This window comes from Pseudopodoces humilis, chromosome 3 (assembly GCF_049639895.1).
Source record: "Pseudopodoces humilis isolate 2021_Gansu_Grassland_sample_001 chromosome 3, ASM4963989v1, whole genome shotgun sequence".
Lineage (NCBI taxonomy): Eukaryota > Metazoa > Chordata > Aves > Passeriformes > Paridae > Pseudopodoces > Pseudopodoces humilis.
In genome coordinates, this window is record NC_142202.1 from 11,545,004 (window position 1) to 11,571,218 (window position 26,215).

The 26,215-nt window shown below is 41.4% G+C and overlaps 1 protein-coding gene across 3 annotated transcripts in view; it reads right to left on the reverse strand.

Annotated features, from left to right (window-relative positions):
* TTBK1 (tau tubulin kinase 1) overlaps positions 1-26,215 on the reverse strand; it is a 107,852-nt gene that overhangs the window by 34,623 nt on the left and 47,014 nt on the right. For 2 of the 3 annotated variants that reach the window (XM_014261536.2, XM_088052387.1), the window contains 7 exons: positions 15,209-15,274; positions 13,628-13,720; positions 12,835-12,960; positions 7,139-7,293; positions 6,168-6,387; positions 2,636-2,811; positions 1,432-1,990 (listed from right to left, as the gene is read on the reverse strand). In XM_014261536.2, the coding sequence (XP_014117011.2) occupies positions 1,432-1,990; positions 2,636-2,811; positions 6,168-6,387; positions 7,139-7,293; positions 12,835-12,960; positions 13,628-13,720; positions 15,209-15,274 (1,395 nt within the window). Of the gene's footprint in view, positions 1-1,431; positions 1,991-2,635; positions 2,812-6,167; positions 6,388-7,138; positions 7,294-12,834; positions 12,961-13,627; positions 13,721-15,208; positions 15,275-19,299; positions 19,371-26,215 lie in introns of those variants that run through there. The other variant, XM_088052388.1, reaches the window with a different exon arrangement.

Here is a 26,215-nt window from a genome sequence, read left to right on the forward strand (position 1 = left end):
CCAACCCCCAAAGACCATGGCAAATTCAGACACATTCCAACTCTGCCAATTCTGCCTTATGCAATTTCTAAATACCTGGGGCATTCAACATATTTGCTTTATACAGCAAACACCTCTACCTAGGAACCTTGCAACTGGAATGCAGTCTCTATGAGAAGCATGTGCTGCTTCTGTTCCTCGTTTAGCAGGACAGCCCCACTCGTGCCTGCTGTCAGCATTTTTATCTTTCCTGTAAATGCTGTAGCCTCATACACCTCAGCAAGGAACACCTTGCCAGGTGATTTGCAGATTTGCTTTGATTCCTTTCACATAGATTCTTGTCTCATTCATGGTTTTCTTTGTGTAGCTCTCAGGGATCCAGAGAAGAATTTGGGCAAGACCTGAACAGAAAGATGTTCTTTTAACATGCTCCAGTCCAGCGAAACTTACTTGGAGAATAAGCTCAAGAGGGAAGCAGAAACAAAATCACCATCTTCCAGACAGGAACAAGCAGACTGCACAAAAGTCTGTCATAGGAGGGTATCACTGTGTACATGACTCAAAACTTGCAACTTGCCTGCTTTTTGCTGTGCTTATGGATTCCATGTGCATGAGAGATCTTCATCAGCATATAAATACAAAAAGTTCTTAGGGGAACAATTTGTCTCTTACACTGAACACTCTGGGACAGCCTTCTTAGAAATAAAGATTAGACATGACAGGAACTCTGTGCCTAGTGTATTATATTTTACCAGCTAATCTAATAAATCACCTCCCACTAAAAAGTGAACTGTTTATAATATCAGGGGACCCCAGGAAAAAAGCAAAACTGAAAGAAAAAAGCCCCCTACAACTATATGGAAAAAACACAATAGGTAAAGAACATTTCTGTGAGTAAATACATGGTAATAGCAATGCCTCTCACTGAGGTAAGGTTGATGAGATGTATGTGCTGGCTACTCTAAGCTTTTTATTAGGTATTTAGAAGAAAGATTAATTTTAGGGAGTTATTTTATGATTTGCATTGCTGTGGGCCTGTGCAGTGCGGATGTGTGATTAGATTAGAGGGCATTCTCTTGCCATATACTCCTGATGCTGCTGAAAAACTATGTGGAGAAGATTTGCTAGCAAACACCTCCATAAAACTAAGCAGTTACTAACAAAACTCTGTGGGAGAGCATAAGAGGAGTGACTAGAGATACCCAGAATCACAACTGTGCTCTCCTCTTGTCCCTGTACCAAAATGGTTAAAAGATCTTCATGACAGTGTGTCTTTAGAAAGACATCACTGGCTTTTGGGAGCACTTTTAAGGTGTTCACAAAATTTGCCAGCACTGTCAGAAGAGTTTTACAAGAGCATTCATGCTTAGAATCAAAGACTTCTCCAGCACAGTTGAGGTTTCCTAAGATGATGCTATGCTAGGCAACAAGGTACAGACCCAGGGATCTTACCTGTCTCTGAGGACCAGTAGGTTCAGATTCTCGTCTCCTTTGTCGGAGAGCTGGTGCTGAATGTAAGGGGGAGTGGGCTGGACTTCCTGTCTGCTGTTCATGTCTACTGTCAGACACTGTTTGAGAAGGTCCTTCATGTCTATGGGAACTGTCCTCCTCAGTCACAGGCAGCATACCCCGACTTCGCCCATCATGAGTCTTCGGCCTCACTGCAGCATCTGCCCCCAGACGTCTTCTCTCCTCCCCATCTTCGATAGGCCTTAGTTCCTCAGGCTCCTCATCCGTGGTTCCAGACGTGCTTGGCTCAGCACCGGGGTGGAAGTCCTTCAGCTCTGTCTCTTTATCAATGATAACCCACTCCTTGCTGTCAAAGTCCTCCTCCTCTGCGAGTGGCACCGAGCGGAAAGCGTTGCTGAGGGCTTCGTGCTCCACGGACGCGGACACGTCCATCCTGCCGCTCGCCTGCCGATCAGCCTGGCCGGTATCGATGGACAGCATCTGGGCTGGCTGCGAGGAGCACACGAGCCGTGACGGAGAGCCAGGGATATCCATTCGAGACCTAGAGACACAACAAAGAGCCATTGAAAACACATCAGGTTTGTGGTTAATGAGAGGGATCATAAGAGAAAAGACTTCTCACTCATTTCTTGGTACACTTCAGAAAGACAGGCTTAAACAAAAATATTTCTTTAGAACCTACAATAGCATGAAGTGCTTCAGTATGACAGCCTATTCAGCATGTCTTTCCCCTGTAGACAGGATGACAACAATTTTCCCCCAATAACGCCTTTCCCCCTTGTTAAGTTCTACTGGTTCGTGAAAAAAAACAAACCCAAACCATGTTCTGATCAATGTTTCCCATTTGGCCTTCATCTGCTGCTTGCTTTGCTTCTCTGCCTATCTCAGAGGCCAGCAAATTGCTGCACAAAGCCAGAGCGTCGGCTGCCCAGATTTTAGGACAACTGCAGTGTGCTTTCAACAAGGAACATCCAGAAGCCTTGCAGACTCTTCTGGGGGAAGACTTCCATGTGTGAGACATCAAAATTTTTGATGAAGAAAGGGGAAGCAAAGAAGGAGGTGAACCAAAAGTTAATGTAAATAAAATTGTGACCATTGGCTGCTGATTGAATGATTACATTGGTCTCAACAGTGAATCCTCAAGACTCTGCTAAAAGCAGCAGGAGGCTACAGAGGGTGAACAAACCTTCTTTCATGTGGATCTGCTTTTCCATCAGCCGTGGAGAGCCGCTCTGACTCGGGGCTGTTGACGCGGCGGTAGCGGAGGGAGCGCACTTGTGCGGTCGGGGACTCTGGAGGCACTCGGACAGGGGAACTGGGGCATACCCCATTTCTCTGCTCCTCTTCCACCATGCACTGAGTCTGAAGGGGATAAACACAAAGAACTTCAAGATCTGGCCAAAGACATTGATTTCCATCCTTCACTGTTGCTCTGGACCTTGTCCCAGGATATGCTTTAGGCTGCCTTTTCACAATCTACACAAGGAATGTCTGAGGGGAGGCAGGGTCCTTCTTCCCTGGAAATCAGCTGGTATTAAAAAAAGGTATGGATTTAAAATCCATTCAAATATTTAAATATCATTAAAAGGTGGCCTATGCATTCCAATTACCCTGAGTGTTGATCCAAAGGAGTTCTCATGGGTTAACCTACTGCATACACAAACCACAACTGCTTGTCCAAGATGTCTAACAGCCTTGTTTGTCAACATTCATTTAAGCAGGGGCCATGCACTGCACTACAATACACAAACTTTTACATCTGGTCTGACTAAGGCATTTCCTAATTACCAGGGTGTTTTGTTTTCCATTTTTGTTTGCTTTAGTCTCGGTCCTTTAAGCAAAGTCTTTCATGGCATCCACTCAACCACAACATCTGTAAGAACTTTCCACAGAGCCAAGGTCATGCAGGGAGCTGAATATGCTCATGGACACTCTATCATTCTGTATCTCCTCTTTCATATTGCCTTATTAAATTTGATTTTTTTAAATCTAGCAGCAGACAAAGGAAAAAACAAGAAAAGACAAAGGAAAAAGACAAAAGTAGGTGACCAACACAGCTGCCCTCTGCCTTCCACATTGCTGATTTTCCTTGGAAGGGAGGGGCAAAAGCAAAGAGACAGAATGGTCCAAGGGCTACAGCGGCAGCACAGGGCTTGCATTCAACACTGCTGTGTTGCCAGCCATGCAGCATCAGCTGCTACACACGGCCTCTGTGTGGGAATGTGTATGGAGAGTGCTTACCCTTTCCTGCCCTACATTCCCTTGTCCTCTATTAATGCCAGAGGGTCTGAACACAAGCAGCATCTCAGTAAAATGCTGCTGATACAGACAGTTGCCTTGTGCATGCAGTGTGTACATGGCAAGTCAGTCAGTGCCCATAAATTAGCAGACCTAAACCACTCAAGCTGGAGCTGGAATGCATAACTAAAGAGCCTTTGCAGCTCAGGAGAACTTAGAACTTCCAAGCATTAGAGGAAAAGCAGAATAGATTATAATTACTTAAAATGTAATCCAGTAATGACCAGGAGGAGGCTAGAGGCAAGAGTGCTGATGTAACCGCTGGGTAGCATCAACTTGTTAAGATTCAAGAGCAGAGAACTAGGGGATGGTGTGGAAGAACAGTGACAGTAAGCCCTGTCCTTAACACGGAAATGAGAGAAGTGGGACAGAAGGAGATCTGAATTGTGTGCACAGAGAACTAATGATCATCTTAGAGAGTTATTAGGGAGGAAAAAACATGGCAAGATCCGCTTATCCCCTAAATACAAAGAGCAAGACAGGGAGAGACAGTCAATTCTGAGAAGACTGGAACATGAAGGATGTGATGCTGTGAATAGCAGAAGGGTATTTAAACACACCAGTGCCCTTGTGGTTCTGATGCCTCAGATTACAAGCAGAGGTAAAGCTGTGCCCTTAGGTATCAAATCTGAAGCATCTTTTTTTCCTTCATGTGGTGACTGTTACTTAAATAAAAACTGATCCTCTCTCAGAGAACAGTCAGACTAAAGATAATAAGTCTAGAGAAGCAAAAGAACAGGCAACAGTCAAATTAAAGATAATAACCCTCAGAGAGAAAGGACTTTAGCTTTGGAGAGCTTGCTGCCCTAGGCTTTGGTGCACAGACTGCTGTGTAGCTACAGAACCTGTCAGAGATGAAGTGCTCGCTGCCATGTCACCTGGCTCTGCTGTGGAGCTTGTATACACCTCTTCTACCTTTAGCTGCTGTTATGACAGAACTTGTGAATCAGGTACCTAAGACATGACACACAACTAGCAGCATGCAGAAAGAACTCCCCTGTGCAAAGTCTGACAAGAGCATCAAAGCACCTGGTGGTAGAAATGTAAAGAAAAACACATAGAAGTTGCTAGGATTTTTCTGTAATACTCTTTTTTTTAATATATATTGTGTGAACAGTACTGTCCCTCTCTGTCAGGCTTTTCTTATTTCATATATCTTCAATTGAAAACTTTTGGGAATGCAGAGTTACCAGTGAGAGACAAAGGAATAATCTGAACTTGGTTCATAATTTGTCAGTGCTGGGGAATGTCCCTGCAAGTGCTCAATACAGATAACACATTGATCTGAATTATTTGCATTGGAGAATTTTAAATTATTAGTTATTATTAAATTATTAACATTAGTTATTATTATATTAGATTATTTCTTGTCCATCCATAATGTTTTCTAATAAGTCTAAGGATAGTGGAGATGCCTATATTGCTGAAATAAAGACTAACTTTGTACCAGTAGAGACTGAAGTGAATTCTGGTCAGCCCCAGAAGACTAACAGACTTAACATGCCACTCCACAAAAGTCCATTAAAGACAGGTTTGTGATGTGAATCTGATGTGCCCTGACAACATTTTAATTCTGATGAACATTTCTCTGCTAACAGATTCTGTATGTATCTGATGACCTGCCACTAATACTAATTTACTTGAAATATGTAAATTAACCTGATTAATAAACCAACTGACAGATTCTTATACTTGACATTTATCATGGAATCAACCTTCTCTGGAGATGCCTCCAAGAAATTAGGTAACATTTAAAAGAAAGAACTGAGAAACACCTTAGAGATTATGAGGAGAATCAGCTGAAGTACACATTTTATGTATGTTAAGAAAGCTTAACATGATCTTGGAATGCAGAAATATGAGAATATTAAGGAATGGTTTCTCTCACTCTTCACAGGGGTGAAACCACTGTTAGATGCTCCTTATAGATTTTCCTACCCTTAAAAAGGAAAGTTAAAAAAAGGAAGAGAAAAATGAGTGATGATTCAAGGTACAGCAAAAAAGAGCTTATGAAGACATCTCTGATTACAATTATTTATCCAAGAGGTTAGGACACAATAAAATTTTGGTTTATAATTTCCAAGCCTGGGACATTTCTGATATTGTATCAGCTATGCAAGGACCAGAATTCCCTTGCTTGAAGTATCAAAATCCCACATAATGATATGACGGTAAGAAAGATTCACTTTAGCATTACTGGCCCCCAAAATGTCACTTGCATAAAGATCTAAATTAATCCCAATGGCTTTTACTCTGTGAAAAAATTGTTCATAATTTCCCCTTTCCACAGGAAAATTATTCAATGTTTTTTGGGCTTACTACATAGGATGCTACATCAGTGGATCTGAGTGGCTTCTAGAAGTCTATGAAATCATGGCCCTACATCCAACAGTCACAGGAGACAAGGAAATGTTCTTTACTTTGCTGATGCTGATCCTGAGTTTGTTGCGATTCACATCTGTCTCTTCCCAAACTTCACCCTCATTGAAAGCCGTGTTTGGAGCCTGACCAAGACCTTCCACTGGCCGACCTGACAGGATGGGAGGAGCATTCTCTTGATCACTCAAATGTTCACCCTGAAGGACATCCTCAGTGTTCTCACGGAGCAGGTCCCCAGGTACCGGAGTGACATTAACCACCCTATAAAAGAGATAAGAAGAAAGGTAAAATTATCAATATACAAAGAAAGAAGCCTATCACACTGCCCCACAGGAATTCCTTAGCAGATTTTAGGGTATTACTAAGTTGAAAATCAGGTAGTCCCAGATACAACATCCTGAAGCAGAACAGGAGGATTTCATGTAGTGAAAGTTACAAAGACAGTGGGATGGATCAATGACAGCATCTTGGGACCCTTGATACAGAGGCTGAAAACTTCTTCACAAGTGCCCATCACACCATATTGAGCTCTGAAGAAACCTCTCCTTTTGCATGAGAAAATGAGGCTTACTAGGCCTTACAGTTTTTATCTTCTGTAACGTAGGGATTATTGTTCCCTAATGTATCCCCTATTGATCCCCTAATATTGATCCCTAATGGATCCTCTAATGCCAGCCCCCCAAAAGCACCAAGACAGACCATTGAACCAGGCCTTATCAAGCCTTTTCTGCTTGGATTCATCTCTACCTCTCAGCATCAATCTCTGTGTACCTTTGCAGCAGCACATGAAACACATTGTAAACAGGCTGAGGAGCTGTGCAAGAGGTGTGAGCAGCGCACCTATTCAGTTCTACTCGGCTCACTGTCCACCACCACAGACATAAATTAATATAAAAAAAGTAAGATCCAGTGGTGCCTGCCATGGTTCTCCAACTTCCCAGAATCATAATGGTCTTGAAATCTAAAAAAAAGAAGAGCCTGTTGTCCACTGTCTGACTGGTACAACACTCACCCAAACATGGCTGCTGTTTGCCTGGTGTTCTGCTGTGGTGGAGTTGAGGTGCTAGTGGACAACAAGATGTCTGTACCAGCCTTCTCCCAGTCAAAGGCTTCATTTTCAGTGATGCCCCTTTCTTTCATGCTATTCTCGAAAACCGACATGATTAGCTGGAATAGATTTACAAGAACAATTTCTGGTAAGTAGGTTGAGAGAGGCTCTCACCAAAAATCTGAAGTATGTGCATGAGGACCAAGTGCACCTTTCAATCTTCAGTTTGCCTATGAAAGGTCCTAAGAAATGAAAGCAAAATTTATAAAATTGCAACAGTTGTTCCTCAGGTTGGTTTTGGCTTCATAAGTGAAATTTCTTCAAACCTACAAAAGAAATGCATGCACATTTTGACACTGAGTCAATAAAATCTTGCAGTTAACTTGTTACTCCAACTCTAAATCCATAACTTTAATTCAGCTTTTCTCTAGATTAGACAGCACATTATGCAGAAAAGTACATTTGATATGCCGAGTTCAAGGGCTGCCAGAAGACATAAACAGAACAGGAAAAGACAGTCCTAGGGTGCAGACTCATTGCAGTGTCTGGCTCAAATATGGCTTAGTCAGGAGCCCCACGTTGTGGTTAATATGCACAATGTGGCCTGACACACTTGGCTGCCTAAGAAAATAAAATTCTTAAACGGGTGATACAATTTTCTTTTTAAGATGGCAGGTAGAAATGTTCATGCTGATGTGCTTTATGCTTGTTGCTTTTCTAAGAACTGGTATCCTCTAGGAGAGAATAAAACTACTGTCAACAGTTCTCCATGCACCAATGCATTAGCAGAAAAATCTGATGTTCTGCTGTCAAAAGGAAACTGGATGCTGTAGGCCAACAGAGCTGTGAGGTCCTACATTTCTAATAAAATTATTTAGCTAAAAAATGCAGAACTGACAGGATTCAGCCTGTCAGTTCTCCTCTACAGGGAGAGACAATGTGATAGCAAATACATTCAGCTTACGTTATTGCATCAACGCTAAGTTATGAATAAAATTTAGCATGAGCAAACATCCTATTTGCAATTATATTCCACTTCTGTTTATCAGCATGATCAGAAGGACAAGTAAGCCTGCCATTTCCTACTACCTCCCACCAAACTGCAGCAAAATGCCTATTTGCAGCTTTCAGATGAGCCATATTTTTCCTCCATTTTGTGACCCAGAACCCTAGAATCAGGTCCACACTCCTGTGGTAATGCTACATTTGATTAACAGAATTTCCAGAGTTGGCTGTCAGTCAGACCAAGGCACAGGAAATTCTTAGGATTGTGTTTGTTTTCTGACTGCTACTTTGGAAATTATTACTGTCAAGTATCTTTTAGAAATTAATATCCTCACAAACTCAAAGACGTCTTGCAAGAACTCCACACATTTGTAGACAGATGCCCTTATAAAAGCCATATTGGCTTCTGTTCATTAGATCATCTTCACCCATCTGTCCAGTAATCCCCATCTTATCACAGCTTTTGATTCTTTGTGATGGATATGTCAGTATTAGGGAGCAGTATCTTCTGAAGCTATTTAAAAATTGGTAGTGCTTCTGCCACCTTCCATTCTTTTGACACTGAAAGCAGTCTGAAGTAAGAAGCCACATTGATAAAATTAGATGTAGCTGCCTTATTCTAAGCATTCCTTCAAGGACCACAAACAAGGACCTTCAAGGACCTCAGTCAAAACAACTTTTGTTACTTTCTGCTATAACTTATTCTGTAACACTTTGCAGGCCATTAGGGATTTTTCAGCCCTTTACTGTACTCCCTGTAGGGTCTTTTTTCATGGCTGAAGGATACAGGTGTCCTCATCTGCCATTATTCTCAAGCTATTTAATGGATTTACCGAGTCTTCTCAGCTTTCTCTGAAACCTTTATACTTCTGATGAAAGGTCAAAGCTTTACAAGGAGAGAAGAAGAATGGAAAACTGTACACAACACTGCTCCTGTAAAGCCATGCAAAAAGTTACTGGATCCTGTCTAGGGATCCTCTGCCTGCAGACAGAATATTAAGAATCAGAAGAGTTTCCACAGTCACTGCAAGCTTCCCATGTTGAGTTTCCTTCTTCTGGGCAAGACAATGTGCAATTCCAACTCTGAGTATCAAAACCACTAGTGGGATAAGGAAGAGGTGCAGTACATTTCTCTATTAAAGATGTTACTGCCCATGAGGACATAAAGCTTAATTGCACATTATGTGCATGCCATGTTTTGGGCTGATGGCCCAGAGAACGAGAGAGAAGCAGCCAATGGGACACAAATTACCTACTAAGCTGTCACGATACATCTTGTCAAATACCTTCTCCTGGCCAAGGCTCAAGAAAGGAATTACAATCAATCCTGAAATATCCCATATAAAAGGTACCAAAACAGTTATGGATTGTCCAGGCACTCAAGCCATGAATTCTTTGGGCTTATCTAGGAAGATGCAATCTTTCAGCAGAAGCTTTGGGCATAGCAAATTGTTCTTGCTCAAGTTTTAAATCTGCACTATAATCTACAACACACTATTTAAGAATAAATATCAGGCACACCTCTTCAGTGGCAGGGGTCCCCTTTTGATAAGGAAATTCTCCTGATTTGTGTTTGTAAGTCCTACAAGAAATTCTAGGGGGGAAACAGTAGGACTATGATGGAAGAGATCTAATAATTTGATGTTTTCAACTGGAATAGAATTTATTTTATTCCCAATAGCTGGTGTAGTGCTGTGTTTTGCATTTAGGATGAGAACAGTATTGATAACACGCTGATGTTTTGGCTTTTGCTCAATTGTGCCTACTCTCATTCAAGGGCTTTTACACTGTCCCATGCTCTGCTGGTGGGGTGCTGCACCAGAAGCTGAGAGGGAGCACAGCTGGGACAGCTGACCCAAACTGGTCAAAGGGATATTCCATATCATAGAGTGTCATGCCCAGTATATAAACTGGGGAAGTTGGCTGGAAAGGACCAATTGCTGCCTGGAGACTGGCTGGGCATCGGCAATTGCATTTTGCATCACTTGCTTTTCTTGGGTTTTATTTTTATCCTTTTTTTTTTTTTTTCCCCTTTATTACAATTATGATTATTATATTCTACTTGTTTTAATTATTGCGTGGTCCTTTTCTGAACCTGTGTGGCTTTTTCTTTTACCACCACACTTGGTCACTGTGAGAAAACTCAAACCAGCACTGGTTGTTCCCAGGGAGTCTTTCCCAATTGCTCTGTCAATATTTTGTATTGACTGAATCTAAAGGAAGATGTCCATATAGGAAACTTACCTTCCCACACCTGCTCAGGATGTGTATGGGACAGCCATTCTCTTATATAACAACAGCAAATGTGATCATTTTTCCTTGAGTGAAATGCAATACACAATGCCGTAGCTGAGGGAATAGGATGGATTCCCAGGCAAAGGCACTTAAATTTCTATAATATTCCAGGAGCAAAGATCATTATTTCTTTTCTGATACTCATTGCAAAAAGATCTTCGTGGAGGGAAACCAGCCATCTCCCCAACCATACCTGAAACTATTCTACCAGCTGGACTATATGCAAGTGTAGTATGCAAAAGTATGCAAAATATTTTCTACTATATCCTATCTCCACTTTTCCAGGGAAGAGGCATGCCTCTTGCTGTCAAATGAGTCAGAAGACCCCAAAATGCTGCTCTAACACCCACATCCTCCTGCTGTGAAAGTGCTGAAAGTTTGATCCTAACCATGAAACAAAACTGACAGCGATCCATTAAAGGGACAGATCTGACATCTGAGGCCATGAGCCCAAGAAGTACAAAAACACAGGGTATAAGATCCATCACCTGACAGCTCAAGTCTATTTTGTTCTACAATCATTTTCCTGTCCTCTTCTTAGGTAAACTTGTGTCATCCATCAGAGAGTAGTGATCTCTGGTCACCCTTAGTCTCCGGTTACAGTCTGGTATGTCTCTCTTGGAGACATCATCTCAGGGGCCCAGAACTGTGTAAAATTGCCACGTGGCATGACATGTGTTTAGGAGAATCTAAAACTTCAAATTCAATTAAGATTTTTAAATAAACCATGGCTTTACATATTAGTAAACACACTTTCCCAACTTCCTTTCTTTCTCTGTGGGTCTGATACTGCTGACAAATTCAAATGGCCTCTGGTATAGTTTTTAATATTTCAGGGTAATACATCCAGATAAATCAACATAAAGACATCTCTGAAGCTGAGATGCTTGGAGAATTTGCTGGAATAGGTCTCCAAGTCAAGCTAGAAGAGTCAGTGTTAGGTGGCAAGCTGCAGATGCCAGACTTTTGTGGGGAGTTCCCTTCAGGAGACTTCTTGCCCAAGCTGTACCTGCAAGAAACTGAAGTCAATAAGGCAATTCACAGCTTCAGTCAAATGTCCTACTGTGAAAGAGCTGTTTGTGATTTGTACTGCTTGAATTCTGTCTGGAAACATCTCCTTCCATTTCAGTCTCAAGGGTGGCTTTTTGGTACCATTAGGACGCATTTTAAATTAGAATAGAATATAGGAGCACGTAGGTTCAAAAGCAGCTTTGGAAATCCCTAATCCAACCATCTGCTGAAAGCAGAACTAATTAAAAGGCAGATCATATTTGTCATCCAGCCAATCTTTGGAAATCCCCAAGGATGGAAATTCCATATATTTTCTAAGTACCTGTTTCATATATAAGAACCCACACTCTGAATTTTCCATCCCCCCTGGATTTAGTCACAATTTCCCCTGCTGCCTCTATTCTCCCCACAACTGTTCTTGAGGCAGTGAAAGACAGCAATCAGACCCCCTCTTTGACTCTCTACTCCAAGACAATAAAAATTCCAGCTTCCTCTGCATCTCATCAGTACACTTCCATCCCTCTGTAGAGCTCTCCGTCTTAGTGGCAAATATTATTTTTCCACTCCACTATCCAGAAAGTATTTGCCTTTTCTTTTCCTTTTAATTTTTAAAAAATTTGTGGTTGCTATGTTACAACATGTACATAGCTAAACCACAAAGACACTGTTGGAGAGAGTTTGTTGGAAGATCCTCCTACCACTTTCCCACTCATTTGATGCACTATCAACAGGAGCAGCCACTCAGATAAGACTGCACAGATCTGCTTTTAAAATGTTGTTTCCATCACTCTGTCTTTAATGTACAGAGGAAACCACTGTGATAAAAAAAAAGCAACACAGAATCAAGTTGCTTCAGTTCTGTTGTGTTAGTCTAAGTTACTCACATATAGGCTGATAGCAAATACTGAATGGGAGGAAAAACTCTATGTTAGACGAATATTAAAGAAAGAGATAATAATGACCAAGGCCTATATGAGTCTGCAAGAAATCAAAGGGGTTAGTGTGCACAGTTGAACTGTCAGTATAGGCTCTTAGACCTTGGCATGCTGTGCCAAAATTCTGTCACATTTGGAACACCTCAAAATATTTGTGTCTTAATGAAAGCTAGAAATACTGTGTTGTTTGGGAGGAACTATCTGGTGTGGAGTCCAGGATTATTTTAGACAGATGGTGGAAGAAGATGAAGAAACTTTTGAGGTTTTGAAGAAATGTATAGTCCAGACTGTTTCTCCTAGTACTAGGAAAGGTATTCCTCAGCCAGATATAAACACATACGTGGAAATGTTAAAAAACCTAAATGCCAATCTATAGTGCCATGTATCACACTGGTAACAAATATAGGCTCCCACCTGATAGTCAGGCTTGGTGAAGTAGTCTAGGCTTGCAATGTGATCCAGGAAAAGGTGGAACTCTGAAGGCATGTGTTTTAGCAGCATTCTGTGTTCATACTTTTCTTTTATCATGCCAACCTGCTCCTGGAAAAAAAACCAAAACAAACAAACAAAAAATTTTCAGAGCCAAGTATCTCTTCCATTGCTTCACATTTACAAAGACTTATCATTCCTGGAACACAGACTCTTCCTAGACCCAGCACAGTGTCTACACACTTCTCATGTTTGCTGTCCAAGTCACAAGGAGGTTGAGCACTACAGGAGGAGGTCAAAGGGGGATCTTGAGTCAGAAGCTTGCTGCACAGGCAACCTACTTCTTTCCAGGGATTTTATTCTTTATCACAAAGTATTTCCAAGATAACATGAACACTTATCTTTATTCTGTTTAACTTTCTGATTTCAAATCCCATTTGGCTTTTTTGACACAGCAAGGTGTTACCCTTCTGCTTTCTAAAGGCTCTTTTTATTGGCCAAAGGACAGCTCAGTCTTTCCACTTGTACTGCTTACTTTGCTTACTTGATCAATTATGATTAAAAATGTGCATAAAAATGTCTAATTACTCCAAATAAGAGAAGCCCACCCTGTGTATCAGAACACACAAAAGCATGTTAGCATCTTGCAGCAAGATCTGATCAAAAGGAGACTCTGGCTTGACTCCAGAAAAAAAGCTGCACTGAGCTGCAGAAGGAATAATAAAGAGTCATAATAATTAAAATGTAGCACCCTCTCTTAAGACACCAATTTTCCTACCTTATCTTTGATCTTTCTCCATGGAAGCTGACCAACGGCAAACTCCACCAACATGTAAAAGAGGGACCACAGATCATCATGTCTACCCATCTCCTGGAGAAAAGAGAGACCAAGACTGAGGAGCTAAGTTCCACATTGCTGAGGGGTCCCGGTGTACTCTCCAGATGAGCTACCTCATTTTAAAGAGCAGGAAGAGAAGCCAGACTTCCCAGTCAATGATTAAAGAAGCCAAATTACAGGCTAAAGATACATATTTACTAATGGGACATGGAATAACCTAAATTAAGAAAAAACCCCAATCTGTATATAGAACATATTTTTTATTAATATTTTTAAGCCTAAATATAGTTCAAATTTGCTCAAGGGTTTTTGCAAAAGACTCACCATCATGCACTACAACAATTTACAGATTTATAACATTTCCACATACAACTCTCCTCCTGGGTTAGTGAATGGGAAATGGAAACATGGGCATAAAGGCTGAAATTGTCAAAGCACATGAATTCATTTTCGGTGCTCAACTCCCAATGTCTAGGATATGATTTCTCAAAATAGCCTGCATTATACAGCAATTTTTGTGTCTAAATATACATTCAGCTGATGCCAGTTACAGCTGGGACTATTCAGCTGTTGCAAAAATTATACCTCAGGTTTCTCTGTGTCTCTCAAGAAACAGAAAGAATGGCACGATGGCATTCAGCTGCCCTCTCCACATCACACTTTCCGCCTTTTGTAGACAATCATTTCCTCCTTCCCTAAAAAAACTTGACATTTCTTCATATGTCACAGGTAATCCTACAATCTCATCCCAAGTAAGGCCAGAAATCTGGAGGTAATGCAGGAGGGCTGATAGTTTCCATCTGGCAGGTACTTAGCAGCAGAAATGCAGAACTCAGAACCACAGAAGATGCTGAGTTGGAAGTGACCCATCAGGATCATCGAGTCCAGCTCCTGGGCCTGTGCAGGACATCCTAAGAATCACACCCTGTGCCTGAGAGTATTGTCCAAACTTACTGTTTACTGTCTCCTGGAACACTACTGAAACAGGAGAGAGGAGTGTTTTAAGAAGAATGTTAGATGAGCCTTCTAGAAGCATTTACAATGAAACAGGCCAGACACTATGTAAATAATGGTTATTTCCAGGAAAAAAACCCCTAGCTTTCACCAAGTGGCTCTTCTCCTGATGGCATGATGTTGATATTAAAAATTACAGATGAAGAATGAATTTGGGGGCCTGGCACTTGGTAATTCCTGGCCAAGTTCTGCTAGAATCTAGCAGAAAGGAGCCTGGCACTTAGCCGTATTTCCCCTTCAGTGTGGCTTACTTTTGCCCTTAAAAAAGTGTCTGGTAATGCAATAATTAAAAAATTGTAAAGTCTGCCAACTGGAGAGGACCCTACAACTGAAGCATAATTTTGATTTTACAGTGAAAAGCCTTAACTACCTAATGGAAATCTTCTGATATACTAACTTCTGTAGATAACAAACCAGAACTCACACCTCTTGCTCCTTTGCTCCTGGAAAAAGGTTTCTGAGGGGGATTATCTTACTGTTAACTCCTTAAAACTCCAAAATACTCACCCTGTTTTTGTGTGCATTCACGGAGGCATAGCGGACGGTTCCTCGGAAACCAGCAACGTTGCGAGGCTGGAGGGAGACAACAGAAGTATCTCAGAAACAGAGTGGATGACTGAATCCCCTGTGCAGCCAACTCCTGAGAACTTCTTGTCTAAACTGCTATTTTGTATGCACCCAAGGAATACAAGGTTCTTACTGCCTTCTTGTGCTTTAGCAGCTACACAAAGAGCATCCTCCGATTCTGCGTTTCTAGGAAAGCTCACTTTACAGAGAAGGCAAGGTGGTTACAGTGCTATGTTAGAACAGTAGTAGTCCAGGCATAGAGATAAGAACATTAATCAAGATTAGATTTTCCTTTTTAAACTCCAGGTCAAGGGAAAAGCTAGTAAAGAAGTGCAAATCTGAGTCACAACTAACGTGAGCCAAGTAAAGCCTGAAGGAGGCCTGGTCAGCATGGAAATGGGGATCACCTCCTCTGACAGATGACCACAAACATTTGCTGACACTGCTGCTCAGCACCTTCTGTAAGGCTTCAACAAATTATGAACCTCCAACTTTCAGAGTTCTTGCTTTTTTCCAGATTCTTCCCAGTATATCCTATCTTTATTTTTCTCTTTCCCTTTCCCTGATTCTCCTTTTCATGTCTTTGGGAATTAAAGGCTTGATATAGTGGGTGTGGAAAGGCAGTCCTCCTGTGACTTATTTGTCCCATCTGGAGGCTTTCTCTGCTTTGGGGGCTGAGCAACTGTTCCAACTCTTTCTACTGCTGCCTCCACAGGAACATTAGACCATGTGAGTTCACTTAATGCAGATGTCATTCTGAAAAAACTTGCATTTAAATAATGACATCCACCAAATTCTCTCAGTTGAACTAGAAGCACCAGAGTTAACGAGACTTAACAGCAGCACTTTCAAAATTCTTGTGGTAAATCAGGTTCAGGCCCAGACTTCTTCCATCATAAGGCTAAGCTTGGGCAAAGAACTAAACATGTTCAAAATGAGGATCATATTCCAGCAGAAAATCGAGCATATTAATAACAAATTAATAGAGTAATTTGTCCCACAGAGGTCAGTGGATTCAGGTTTGTTCTTTCAGCTGTGCCTGCACTTTCAGAACTAGGCCTAAAACTCTGTAGTTTCATTCTAGGGCACCCTTTTGTCACTTTAAATAGGTACAATTCAGTTGCTTCCTCTTGGGTACAGGGAAGTTACTCTGAATTTTGATATTCTCAGAAAGAATAAAATTTCAAATTTTTTTAACAAGTTCACCAACACCATGTAACATATGCACACCTGTATGGTGTGCAATGCAGCTCTTAAGTTATAATGATTCTAAGCAAAAAAAAGCTGCAAGTCTATCTTACAACTCTTTTATGCTAATCAAATACTCCCCAAAGAGAACCCACATGCGTATTCCCTGCACTTAATCCAGCATTTTGCAGTACACCAGCTTGAGCTATTATTTAGCAGCAGGTAAGAGTAGATATTATATTTGTGATCATGTACCTCATTGCTTTCAGAACTATGCAATTCAGGATTCCCACTGACAAACGACTGCACAATATTTTTCAGAATTCCAGAGAATTCACTGATATGAGTTCCTGAAAAGCAGAATACTGGCCACTGGAATACAGCCATCAACATAAATTTGCTCTACACATTCAAGAGAAAGAAGACATTCCTCTTTTCCATTATGAATGGAGGATAGTGTGTTTGGATACTTTTCATGAGCCATAAGGGTGTATTATGAACAATTCTAACACGTAACCTGTAATGTTTTCAGAACAAAAGTTATTCAATTTTTGCAGTCCATGCAAGTACTGAAACAAGTACCAAGTGTGCTGGCTTCAGTATGTCAGCAATCTCTCTAAAAATTGTTTTAGATCAATACTTACTATTTTTGGCAGACAGGCTATCTGTGCAGTCTTTAGACTTCAGAACTTAGATCTGTTCTGGAACCCATGCCAGGCAGTTTGCAAGCATTGGTTGCTAACCTCTTCTCTCTCATAAGCAAAGCAAAGCCTACCTTTTGGTGCAGGCCTTTAACCATGCATCTGTCCCACAGCCAACAAGACTGGCTGCTCCTGAACAGTCCCACACCTGAACCCAGAGGGTTCAACCTCCACTCCTCTCTCACACAGGACCTCAGGGAAGGGAGACTACTACAACTGAGCAAGACTTTTCAATTGCTTTGACAGGACCTTTAGAGTCCTTTGAACAAAACAGGCAGATGCTAACTGTGTAATAGTGTTTTTTGCTCATAAAGGTTGTACCTCTTTTACCCATATTTTCCTGCCCTGCCAGTCACAAGGAATTGGTCACTGCAATCAAGTATTTCCCAGGCTGTGGAGATACCTTGTTTTCCATCCAAACAGCTCCTCCCTGAGCATTTGCTGTAGCACATGCTGCAGACCCAGCTATTATTGACTTCTCTTCTGAATTCATAAACATTAGTTTTCCAGATGATTTCTTTACACATTTAATTTCTTCCAGTTAATAAACTTCATCCCACCACTGCACTGGCCAGCAGTGGAAAAGAGCCTGGCTAAAGCATCCCTCTTGTCCAGACCAGTCCACAGTTGATACAGAATTGAAATTGCAACAGTTAAGAGCTTCAGACTATGGAGTCATATATAATCCAACTGATTTGAGTCACCAAAATGATGAATATATAATAAGCTATCAAGTTGAAACACAATTTTAAACCATAGATTTTTTTTTTACACATCAGTATTATTACAAAAAATGTTATAAAGTTTCACTGATATTGTGTCTACCACAAAGCTAAAGTACTTTACTACACAGTGCTGCATTGTGTTAGAAGTTTGGTTTAAAATGAGTTTCAGCTTGGGAGAATGTGTTAGATCACTACCACAGAGCAAAACCTATAGTCTATGTTCTTCTCACTGCATTAGCACACCTCCCAGGCAGAGACAGAACTAGGTAACAAAATCCTATATGAAGTGGATGCATTTTTCAAACTGTGCTCTTATACACCCATCATTCTCCAGTTCAAACACTCAGGATCATTTGTATTTCAAGTGCCAACAGTGTCTCCCTCATGATTCACATGAAGTCTGTCTTTCCTGCACACTATCCTTTTAATTGAGGAGTGCTCATATTTCCTCATTAATGTGAATCCCTGTTCCTCACACCATGTTCATTCACAGAGATTAAAATTATTCCTTTTGCCTCACTGGCAAAAGGAAACTGGGTATTTTGTATGTCCCAGTTTCCAGCTGCCTTCCTAAAAACTTTTATTTGGATGCCAGTATTTTCCTCCTGCTGTTTCTTGTGACCATGACCATTGGTTCCTCCCCAGCTTTCTGGAAGCCTGTGCAGACACCTCATGAGATTCACCACCTTTGCCCCTGGCAGGCATGCTGTCACCTAGGATATTAACCTATCTCTCCTGGAAAAGGACTTTCAGCAGTAAGAACGTGAAAAAAAAAAGCACAGTTTGAAGAGAAGGTGGTAATGAGAGAGGAGACGCCACAGATCATAGAAAGCATTTGAGATGTATCCTTGATAGAAATGACTTGTTGGAAAGGTTGTGGTAAGAAGGAAAAGTGAAAGAGAGCTTTAATTGAACTGAAAGGAAGTATTCCTGTGACCTCTCTGAACCTTCTGCTTCTTCAGACAGGTTCATGAGAGAGATGTAGGGATATGCCCCTCCACCTCTTCTGGCAGGGACAAAATCCACACCTCTTATATGTGTTTTGACTTTTTAATCTAAACAGCAGCATTTTGTAGAATCATTGATAACTGCATCATATTTTTTGCCCATGGGGAGTCAGAAATTAATAGAAGAAGCTGGAGACAGAAAAGTAAGATGAGAAAAATCCCCTTCCCTTGCCTCTGAAACCACAGAATTGACAAAATCAGTCTGGCACCACCCAAATATCTGCCAGCCTCTTAGGCAGAATCCCAAGTGTTCTAGGCCTTTGCATCACATTTAGGTAGCTGTCGTGATCCTGCTGAAAAACAAACAGATCATGAGGGAAAAAAGAAAACCAGGTGTAATTTGGACTTCCATATATAACAAAAGCACAAACCAAAATGAAAACCCAGAAGCATGGTGATGGCTCACTCACAACTCATAGCAGAGATGGTTACGAGCAGCGGATGGGAAGCCAACGCATCAAACACAGCCTCAAAAGAAGAGCCCAAAAGAACTGTAAAACAGAGAGAAACCCAAAGAAAAACATGATAAAAAAAACAACAAAATGAGAAAAAAATTGAACAGAAATGAATTAAAAAACATTCAATATTGTATCCCAACAGAAACCTATGTCTTGTTTAGCTGTTGCCATCTCCCATCACCCTTCCCAGTGCTGTTGGCCCATCCTGTGCTTTCATTTAGACGCAAAAGACACGAAGCCTTGCGTGAGCCTGTGTGATTTGTGACTGTTCTGTAAGTGGTGAGAGGGGGCCCTCTAGGGAGAACCTTTCTTTGCCTGCATATCACACCTAATAACTGCAAAAACAAAGCTGAGAGCAGCCATGCAGACAGCCTTACCATAGGTCACCTGTACACTTCTACTGTGATTTTCTTTCCTACAATTATATGATGTGTACACCTCCCTTCCTCCCCTAACCAAACTGATCTAAGAGCTCACAAGGGGATTTGCTCCCTCATCTCTTGCCCTTTTCATCCAGATCAAGTTCTAACATTAGCATGTAAGTTTCTAACAATCAACAGCAATGCCCCCTTTCCTATTTGAATTGTTATGGGTTCTCACCCAAGATACTTGTTTTTTCTCTGCAACCACTTGCTTTCTCACAATCAATCTCCATACAAACAGTGGCTTGCCAACTTTACAGGTCTCACAGCTGCCAACTTCAGGCATGTTTCCCTTTCCCTGGTGACTGCTGCCGTGCTCCACTGTCTGGGGGGGGATACAGAATGGTGGTTTGGGAGACAGCAGGATGAAACTCAGTGCTGCCTTTAGGTCACACGAGAAGTCATTGTATCTGTGAACGGCACAGTAGAGAAATCTGAGGGACATCCCCATCAGAGGCAAGAATTAATATTATAATATATTATATAACCTTAAAACTCAATTCAGTGACCTGAGGAAATCCTTGACTGAGGGATACTTATTCCAATAGAAATCAAGTAATCAAAAGCAATCCACACAATGGAGCTTCTTATTTGAGTCTCACTATTCCACTTTTCTAAAAATGTGCAAATCCTAAGAATTCCATAAATTTTGCATGAAATTTAGTTTTGAGAAAGCTATTTAAGTCTCCTGCTATTCTTTCCAAATCAAAAGACACAAAGTAGTTGAGTTAAAATGCCATCATTGTTACTTTAGGACAGTTCAAAACTTCAAATGAATTTAACATCATTAAAGACCAAGATATTTTGTCATTCTAAATAGCATGCATCACATGATTCCTGCACCTGAACTTGTGCTGAAGATGAGAATGCCTTTCTCACAGTAAAAACAAAGAATGAATATTTTTTTTTTAGTCAAAAGCTTATTTCAGTTGTAATCCTATTATTCAGTTATCATGATTTTAACAAGAGGGCTTTGGCCTCAGAGCTGCAAGGTCCCATAAGGCAACAAGCAGCACACAGAATATCCCCACAGAAAGAATAGAGTAAGAAAGGTAAGTTTTCATCTACTGAAACAAACCAAGGGAACTATTGAAATGGAAATGTTTTGGAGTCACATCTCCTTTGGGATTTAGAGCTCAAAATGCTTCCCTGGAACCAGATGGAGATGATGATTATTTTCTATCAAAAGGAAGAAGACAAAAGGCAGTTGTGACAGTCACTGAGATGCAGCACACTGAAGTTCAAACCTCCCCACCCTCTGAACAGACATGAAAACCACACCTCCCTCCTTCCAGAGTACACTCTTGTCCCTAAGCCACAGGGTGCTTTGAGATGCAAGTTTAAGAACATACAGGTTGGAAAGGATACCTCTTGCACAGAATACATGAATAACTATTACCAAGAGGGACGAAGGGTATGACCTGGCAGCAAATGCACTTACCTGACTGAGGGGAGATATGACCTGAAATCCAACTCGAATCCAACATTCACTTGCCTAGGGAGCAAAGGCTCTGTTCCCTCATCACCAGCCACAGTAAGAGTTTTATATTACTCCCTCCGTTTTCCAGTGGGAAGAATAATCAGAGCTTCAAGTGGAATAGCATCAACCAGAAGGAATGACACATTTAGATGTAATGTATACCCCCCTGCAGCTTGGTAGTAAAAGCACTCAGAGATGGAAAATGGAATCTCAGTCCCCTGCAGGTATACATAAAATCTGAGCCTGAATTTCCTTCCTTTTCCCTCACCCCTTTAGCAGCTGCTGTGTAAAATAAAACCAACAACAACCTGGTGTAGATGATCTGAGGTCACCCTCATTAACCCCAGGCTTTACAGTGAGGAAAGCAGAGAAACAGCCACATGTAGCAAGATACCAGATTCCCTGCCGGCTAAGAGAGTTTCAAATTCATCACCTAGTCTGCTTTTCATATATTTAATTTCAACAGCGTTGGATTTTTGTAACTGTGAAGTTTTAAATCAGAACATAATCTCCCTTCTCAAGTCCAATTTGCTAGTCCAGCAATGAAAGTAACAATGAGAACCTTAATGTAATTTTCATGGCTATCTGTTTTATAACTAACCCATTCCTGGTGAAATTGCATTTATACTAAATATACTAAATGTGCAATGTTTTTAATACCTAGGTCCATTCTTTTTCCTTTTCCTCATCTCTGAACAAATGTGACCATGCTGTGTTTTCAGCCTTTCCTGTGATTACCTTTTTACAATACAAAGTTTAAGACAAAAATTATGTTCCCTCCCAAGCTAATATAGTAATACAGCTCCAGAAATCTGTTAGTCTACTCCAAAATGTTCATTCCTTACATAATACTACAGATTTACATGTATTTCAAGTACAAAGCAAGTATAAAGCTACTGGGCTTCTATGTCTAAACATCTGGAGTATTAGGATGTAGACGTTCCTGTCCTCTGTGTTATTTTATAGCTCATTTTCCAGTGGGGGGAAAACGATTTAGTAGAAAAACATGCCATCATCTCTTCTTCTAGTACCTTGCTCACTGCAACAAAGTTTATTTTTAACACTATGCACAGACATTTGGAAAATAAGTACCTTTTTGTCAATTAGCTGACACATTTCTTCAGCCTTCCTCACGCTCTTCTGCACAGGCTGTGCACTGTCCTGCCTACACCATCATCCCTGTGCCCACTGACTCCCAGAGCCTCCCTCGTGCATGTGCAGTCTCTCCAGCAAGGCACTGCAAACTACTGCAGTGCAGTCTAAGCCACAAGGAGATCAAGATCTAATCAATGGGCTGCAGCTGACTATGCTAAAATAAAATGCTTGCTGAGCAGAACAGTCCACTGTCATATCCTGCAACGGGAGAGAGGCTTCAGGAAAAACATAGCCACTATTTTCAAATAAATAATTAAGACCAAGCTGCTAAACCCTTGAATACTTTCAATTAATATTTGTGGATATTCCCCACAGGGAATATGTTTCTGAAGTCAGGGTACCACAGACAAGAGGAAAGGCACAATGCTTTCTGTACTGTACGTGACAAAACAGGCAGAGCCGAGCAATGAGCAAGGAGTTCTTGTCCAAAACCTGACTTACATTAGCACAGAAGACCTTCATGACTCAGAACACCTCCATTACATAAGCATATGTTGTTCATCATCTGCATAACAATGTTTATGTTCATGTTCCCCTTCAAGTTCACATTTTCTTCTCAGCCTTAGCTCTCCATATCAAACAGATTCTGCTAGTCCAGCTCTCTGCTATAAAAACTAATGCAAGATGAAAAATTTGACTTGTACACATTCTAAATAAGAGAATTCTGCATATTTAAAAAACCCAAAATTTTCTCAGTTCATTCCCCAGTTGCTTAGTTCTGTTGTCTTAGCACTGACTACTGACACTGCTGCATGGCAAAGGTGGGTTGTACAACCAGGATGTCACAGTGAATAAAACTGCTCATGTCTCTACCTGAACTACAGCAAAAGTTTGCATTCAAGGTAAATAACAATTAAATCCCTAAAAAAAGATCACTGCAGCCTGTAATATCATATTTGTTACCAAAGGTCTTTGGATTCTCCACAAAATGGACTTTTTAGGTGTGAGGAAATAAGGGAAGGGGAGAAAATCGGGAAGAAAAATCTGGACTTGTTTCTCGGAAGAGTACGCCCTGCAACTGCAAGCACTTATTAACTAGTATTTTACAGATTTTAATAAATACCTTTAATTCATCTTCTTGTGCATGTTATAATCACAATCACTTCAATTCCTCTTCACCCAAGTTTGTCATTACTGTCTTCTGAACACTGCTTACATCTGCAACACCTTCCTTGAAACTGGACGGGTGGTATTTTATGCATCATTAACTGTTACCTCATTTAGATTTGTACAAAGGCACTAAAAAGGTGCTGTACTTTTCATCATCCTATTCCATATGGACTGTAACAATTGCATCACTGGCTCTATTCATCTCAGGTAACCTGTCTCCTATCCTAAAGGAGATGATTCTGGATATCCTATAGGTGGGTCACAGGGAGCTGCGCAGATGCATTGTTTCACCTGGCATGTGCAATACTGATTTTTACAAGGCATAACGTTGGTTCAGGCCCCACACAACAGAATGAAAATTTGACACTCTCCTAAAGAACAAAATCAGCAGAAATGTAACTAGCTGGGATAGCTACCTTTCTAATTAGGAAAAGTCTACACAGCTTTTCTAAGGGAAAGTAGCATATCACCAACAGTTTTCTCTGCAGCATTTGTGCATACAGGCAAGGACAAGCTAGTCCACATAGCTAGTCCACAAACACCTGAGTTTTTAAAAACATCAGCCTCTCAAAAGGTCCACACTACAAGAAATTGCACTGCAAAATATGCTTCTCTCTCTCATTTGAGTGGTGTCAACTACAGTTATCCTTTAAAGAGGCAATAAACAAAGAGTTTTGAAATCAGTCAAATTCACAACATGATTTCCTTTATATCAAAGTTTAACTGTGAGGCTGGTTTTTAATGTTTAACAAAAACTTTGGCATGAAAAGCATGAAAATTTTGATTTAATTTTTCCCCTCTCTTTATGGCATTTATAAACAGCACAGTAGACTGATAACTAAGAGAGCTGTAGCAGCTGTGACAGCACTTAACAATGCAAGGGTGTGAGGGAGCCCAGGAACTTTGCTCAGGACAGTGTGGGCCTCACTGGGCCTGCAGTAATGGTGGTGATGGGCCACAGAGCCTGGTTCCCCACATGAACAAGATCGACAGAATCTTCACAGAGCCTCTGGAAGGGAAAAAGCAAGAACCCTGTGATGCAAGGGTACAGCTAGTGGTAATGCTCAAGGAGTAACTGATGGATATTCCCAAGAAAAGGGAAAGCTGGCAACAGAAGGGAGGCTCCTGTCCCACATGCAGATCTGCAGATGCAGAATAGATTAAGTATTGTGGGAACTGGTGAGGAGGAACAAAACCCTGCCAGGGGAGCTACCTGAGCCTGAATCAAATGTCTGTACAAGGAAGCAAAGGTGAGCGATGGTCACTGAAGATTCCTTCCTGCAGGAAATAAATGTCCTCATCCACTGACCTAACTCGATGTCTCAAAAGCTTTGAGGCTTGTTGGGAACCTGGATATGGGATAATAAGGACAGATTGCCAAGTTTATGTGGCCATCTGACTATTAACACTTGAAGGTCACTCATGGGAACACTAGAAGTGCCTGGTTTTCAAGTGGTGACCTTGAATATTCCAAGAGTGACTACAGACCTCGAGGCATGGGGGTCTGGGTGCTCTCCTAAATCCTGCCTGGGAGAAGCTTAGGCAGCAGCAGATGCATCATGCAAGTCAATGCCAAGCTGTCAAAGACAGGGCTCTGGCTTCTATGACCACAGGTTCTTCTGAGGAAAAAGAACTATTGGTGGAAGAAGGGTCCCATTTGACACAATGGCAAGAGCATCTTTGCAAAGACTTTGCATCTCATTTTGCTAATCAGTGAGGAGGACTTAAAGCAGGTTCAGCAGGACAGGATTACAGTATCTTGAAGAGAAATGGAAGAACAGAGACTGTGAGGAGGTGTCCCAGGAGAGGATGATAGAAGAAGCTTCCATGTCTCTCTTGGGGAAGCAGCACAACAGAGGGCCCACCTCGAGGGCCTGTCCAAAACCTCCTACATGTGTGTAGCAAATGGGCAGTTAGTGTTCTATGTGCCATTGCAAATCTATGATGTCACTGGGATTATAGAGACTTGGTGGGACTGCTTGCATGACCTGAGTGTTGCAATTAATGGAAAAATGGACTAGGAGTGCAAGGAGGGGCATTTTCACAGGAATGGCTTGAATGCATGAAGTTTTCCTTGGAGCAGGGGATGGGACAGTCACTATTGATGGGTAAATGATCAGTACAGATAGCTACATAGTTAGTTGTAAGCACCTGCTACTGACTGCCCGATTGAGAATTAAAAAGAGATGAAACCTTTAAAAACCTGAAGGAGGCCTTGCAAACCCTGGTACTCACGTGGGGCTTGGATTACTCCTACATCTACTGCTCCTGCATCTACATATAGCAAAGACAGCATGGCAGGGTGAAGCAATCCAGGAATTTATTTGTGAGCATTGAGCAGAACCAGAAAAACAAGAAATGGAGGTTTGTAGTCAAAAGGTAAGGACAACACTGAAGAGAAGCACAGTTGCCTGGGGAACCCAGTGGACAACACGCTGTCCATGAACCAGCAGTGTCCTTATAGCCAAGAAGGCCAATGGTACCTTGGGATGCATTAAGAAGAGCATTGCCAGCAGGTCCAGGAAGGTGATCCTGCCCCTCTACTCAGCCCTGGTGAGGCCAGTCTGGACTGCTGTGTCCAGTTCTGGCATCCTCAGGGCAAGAGAGACACGGAGCTCCTGGAGAGGGTCCAGCAGAGGGTGACAAAGATGATGAAGGGACTGGAGCACCTCAGTTCTGAGGAGAGGCTGAGGGAGCTGGG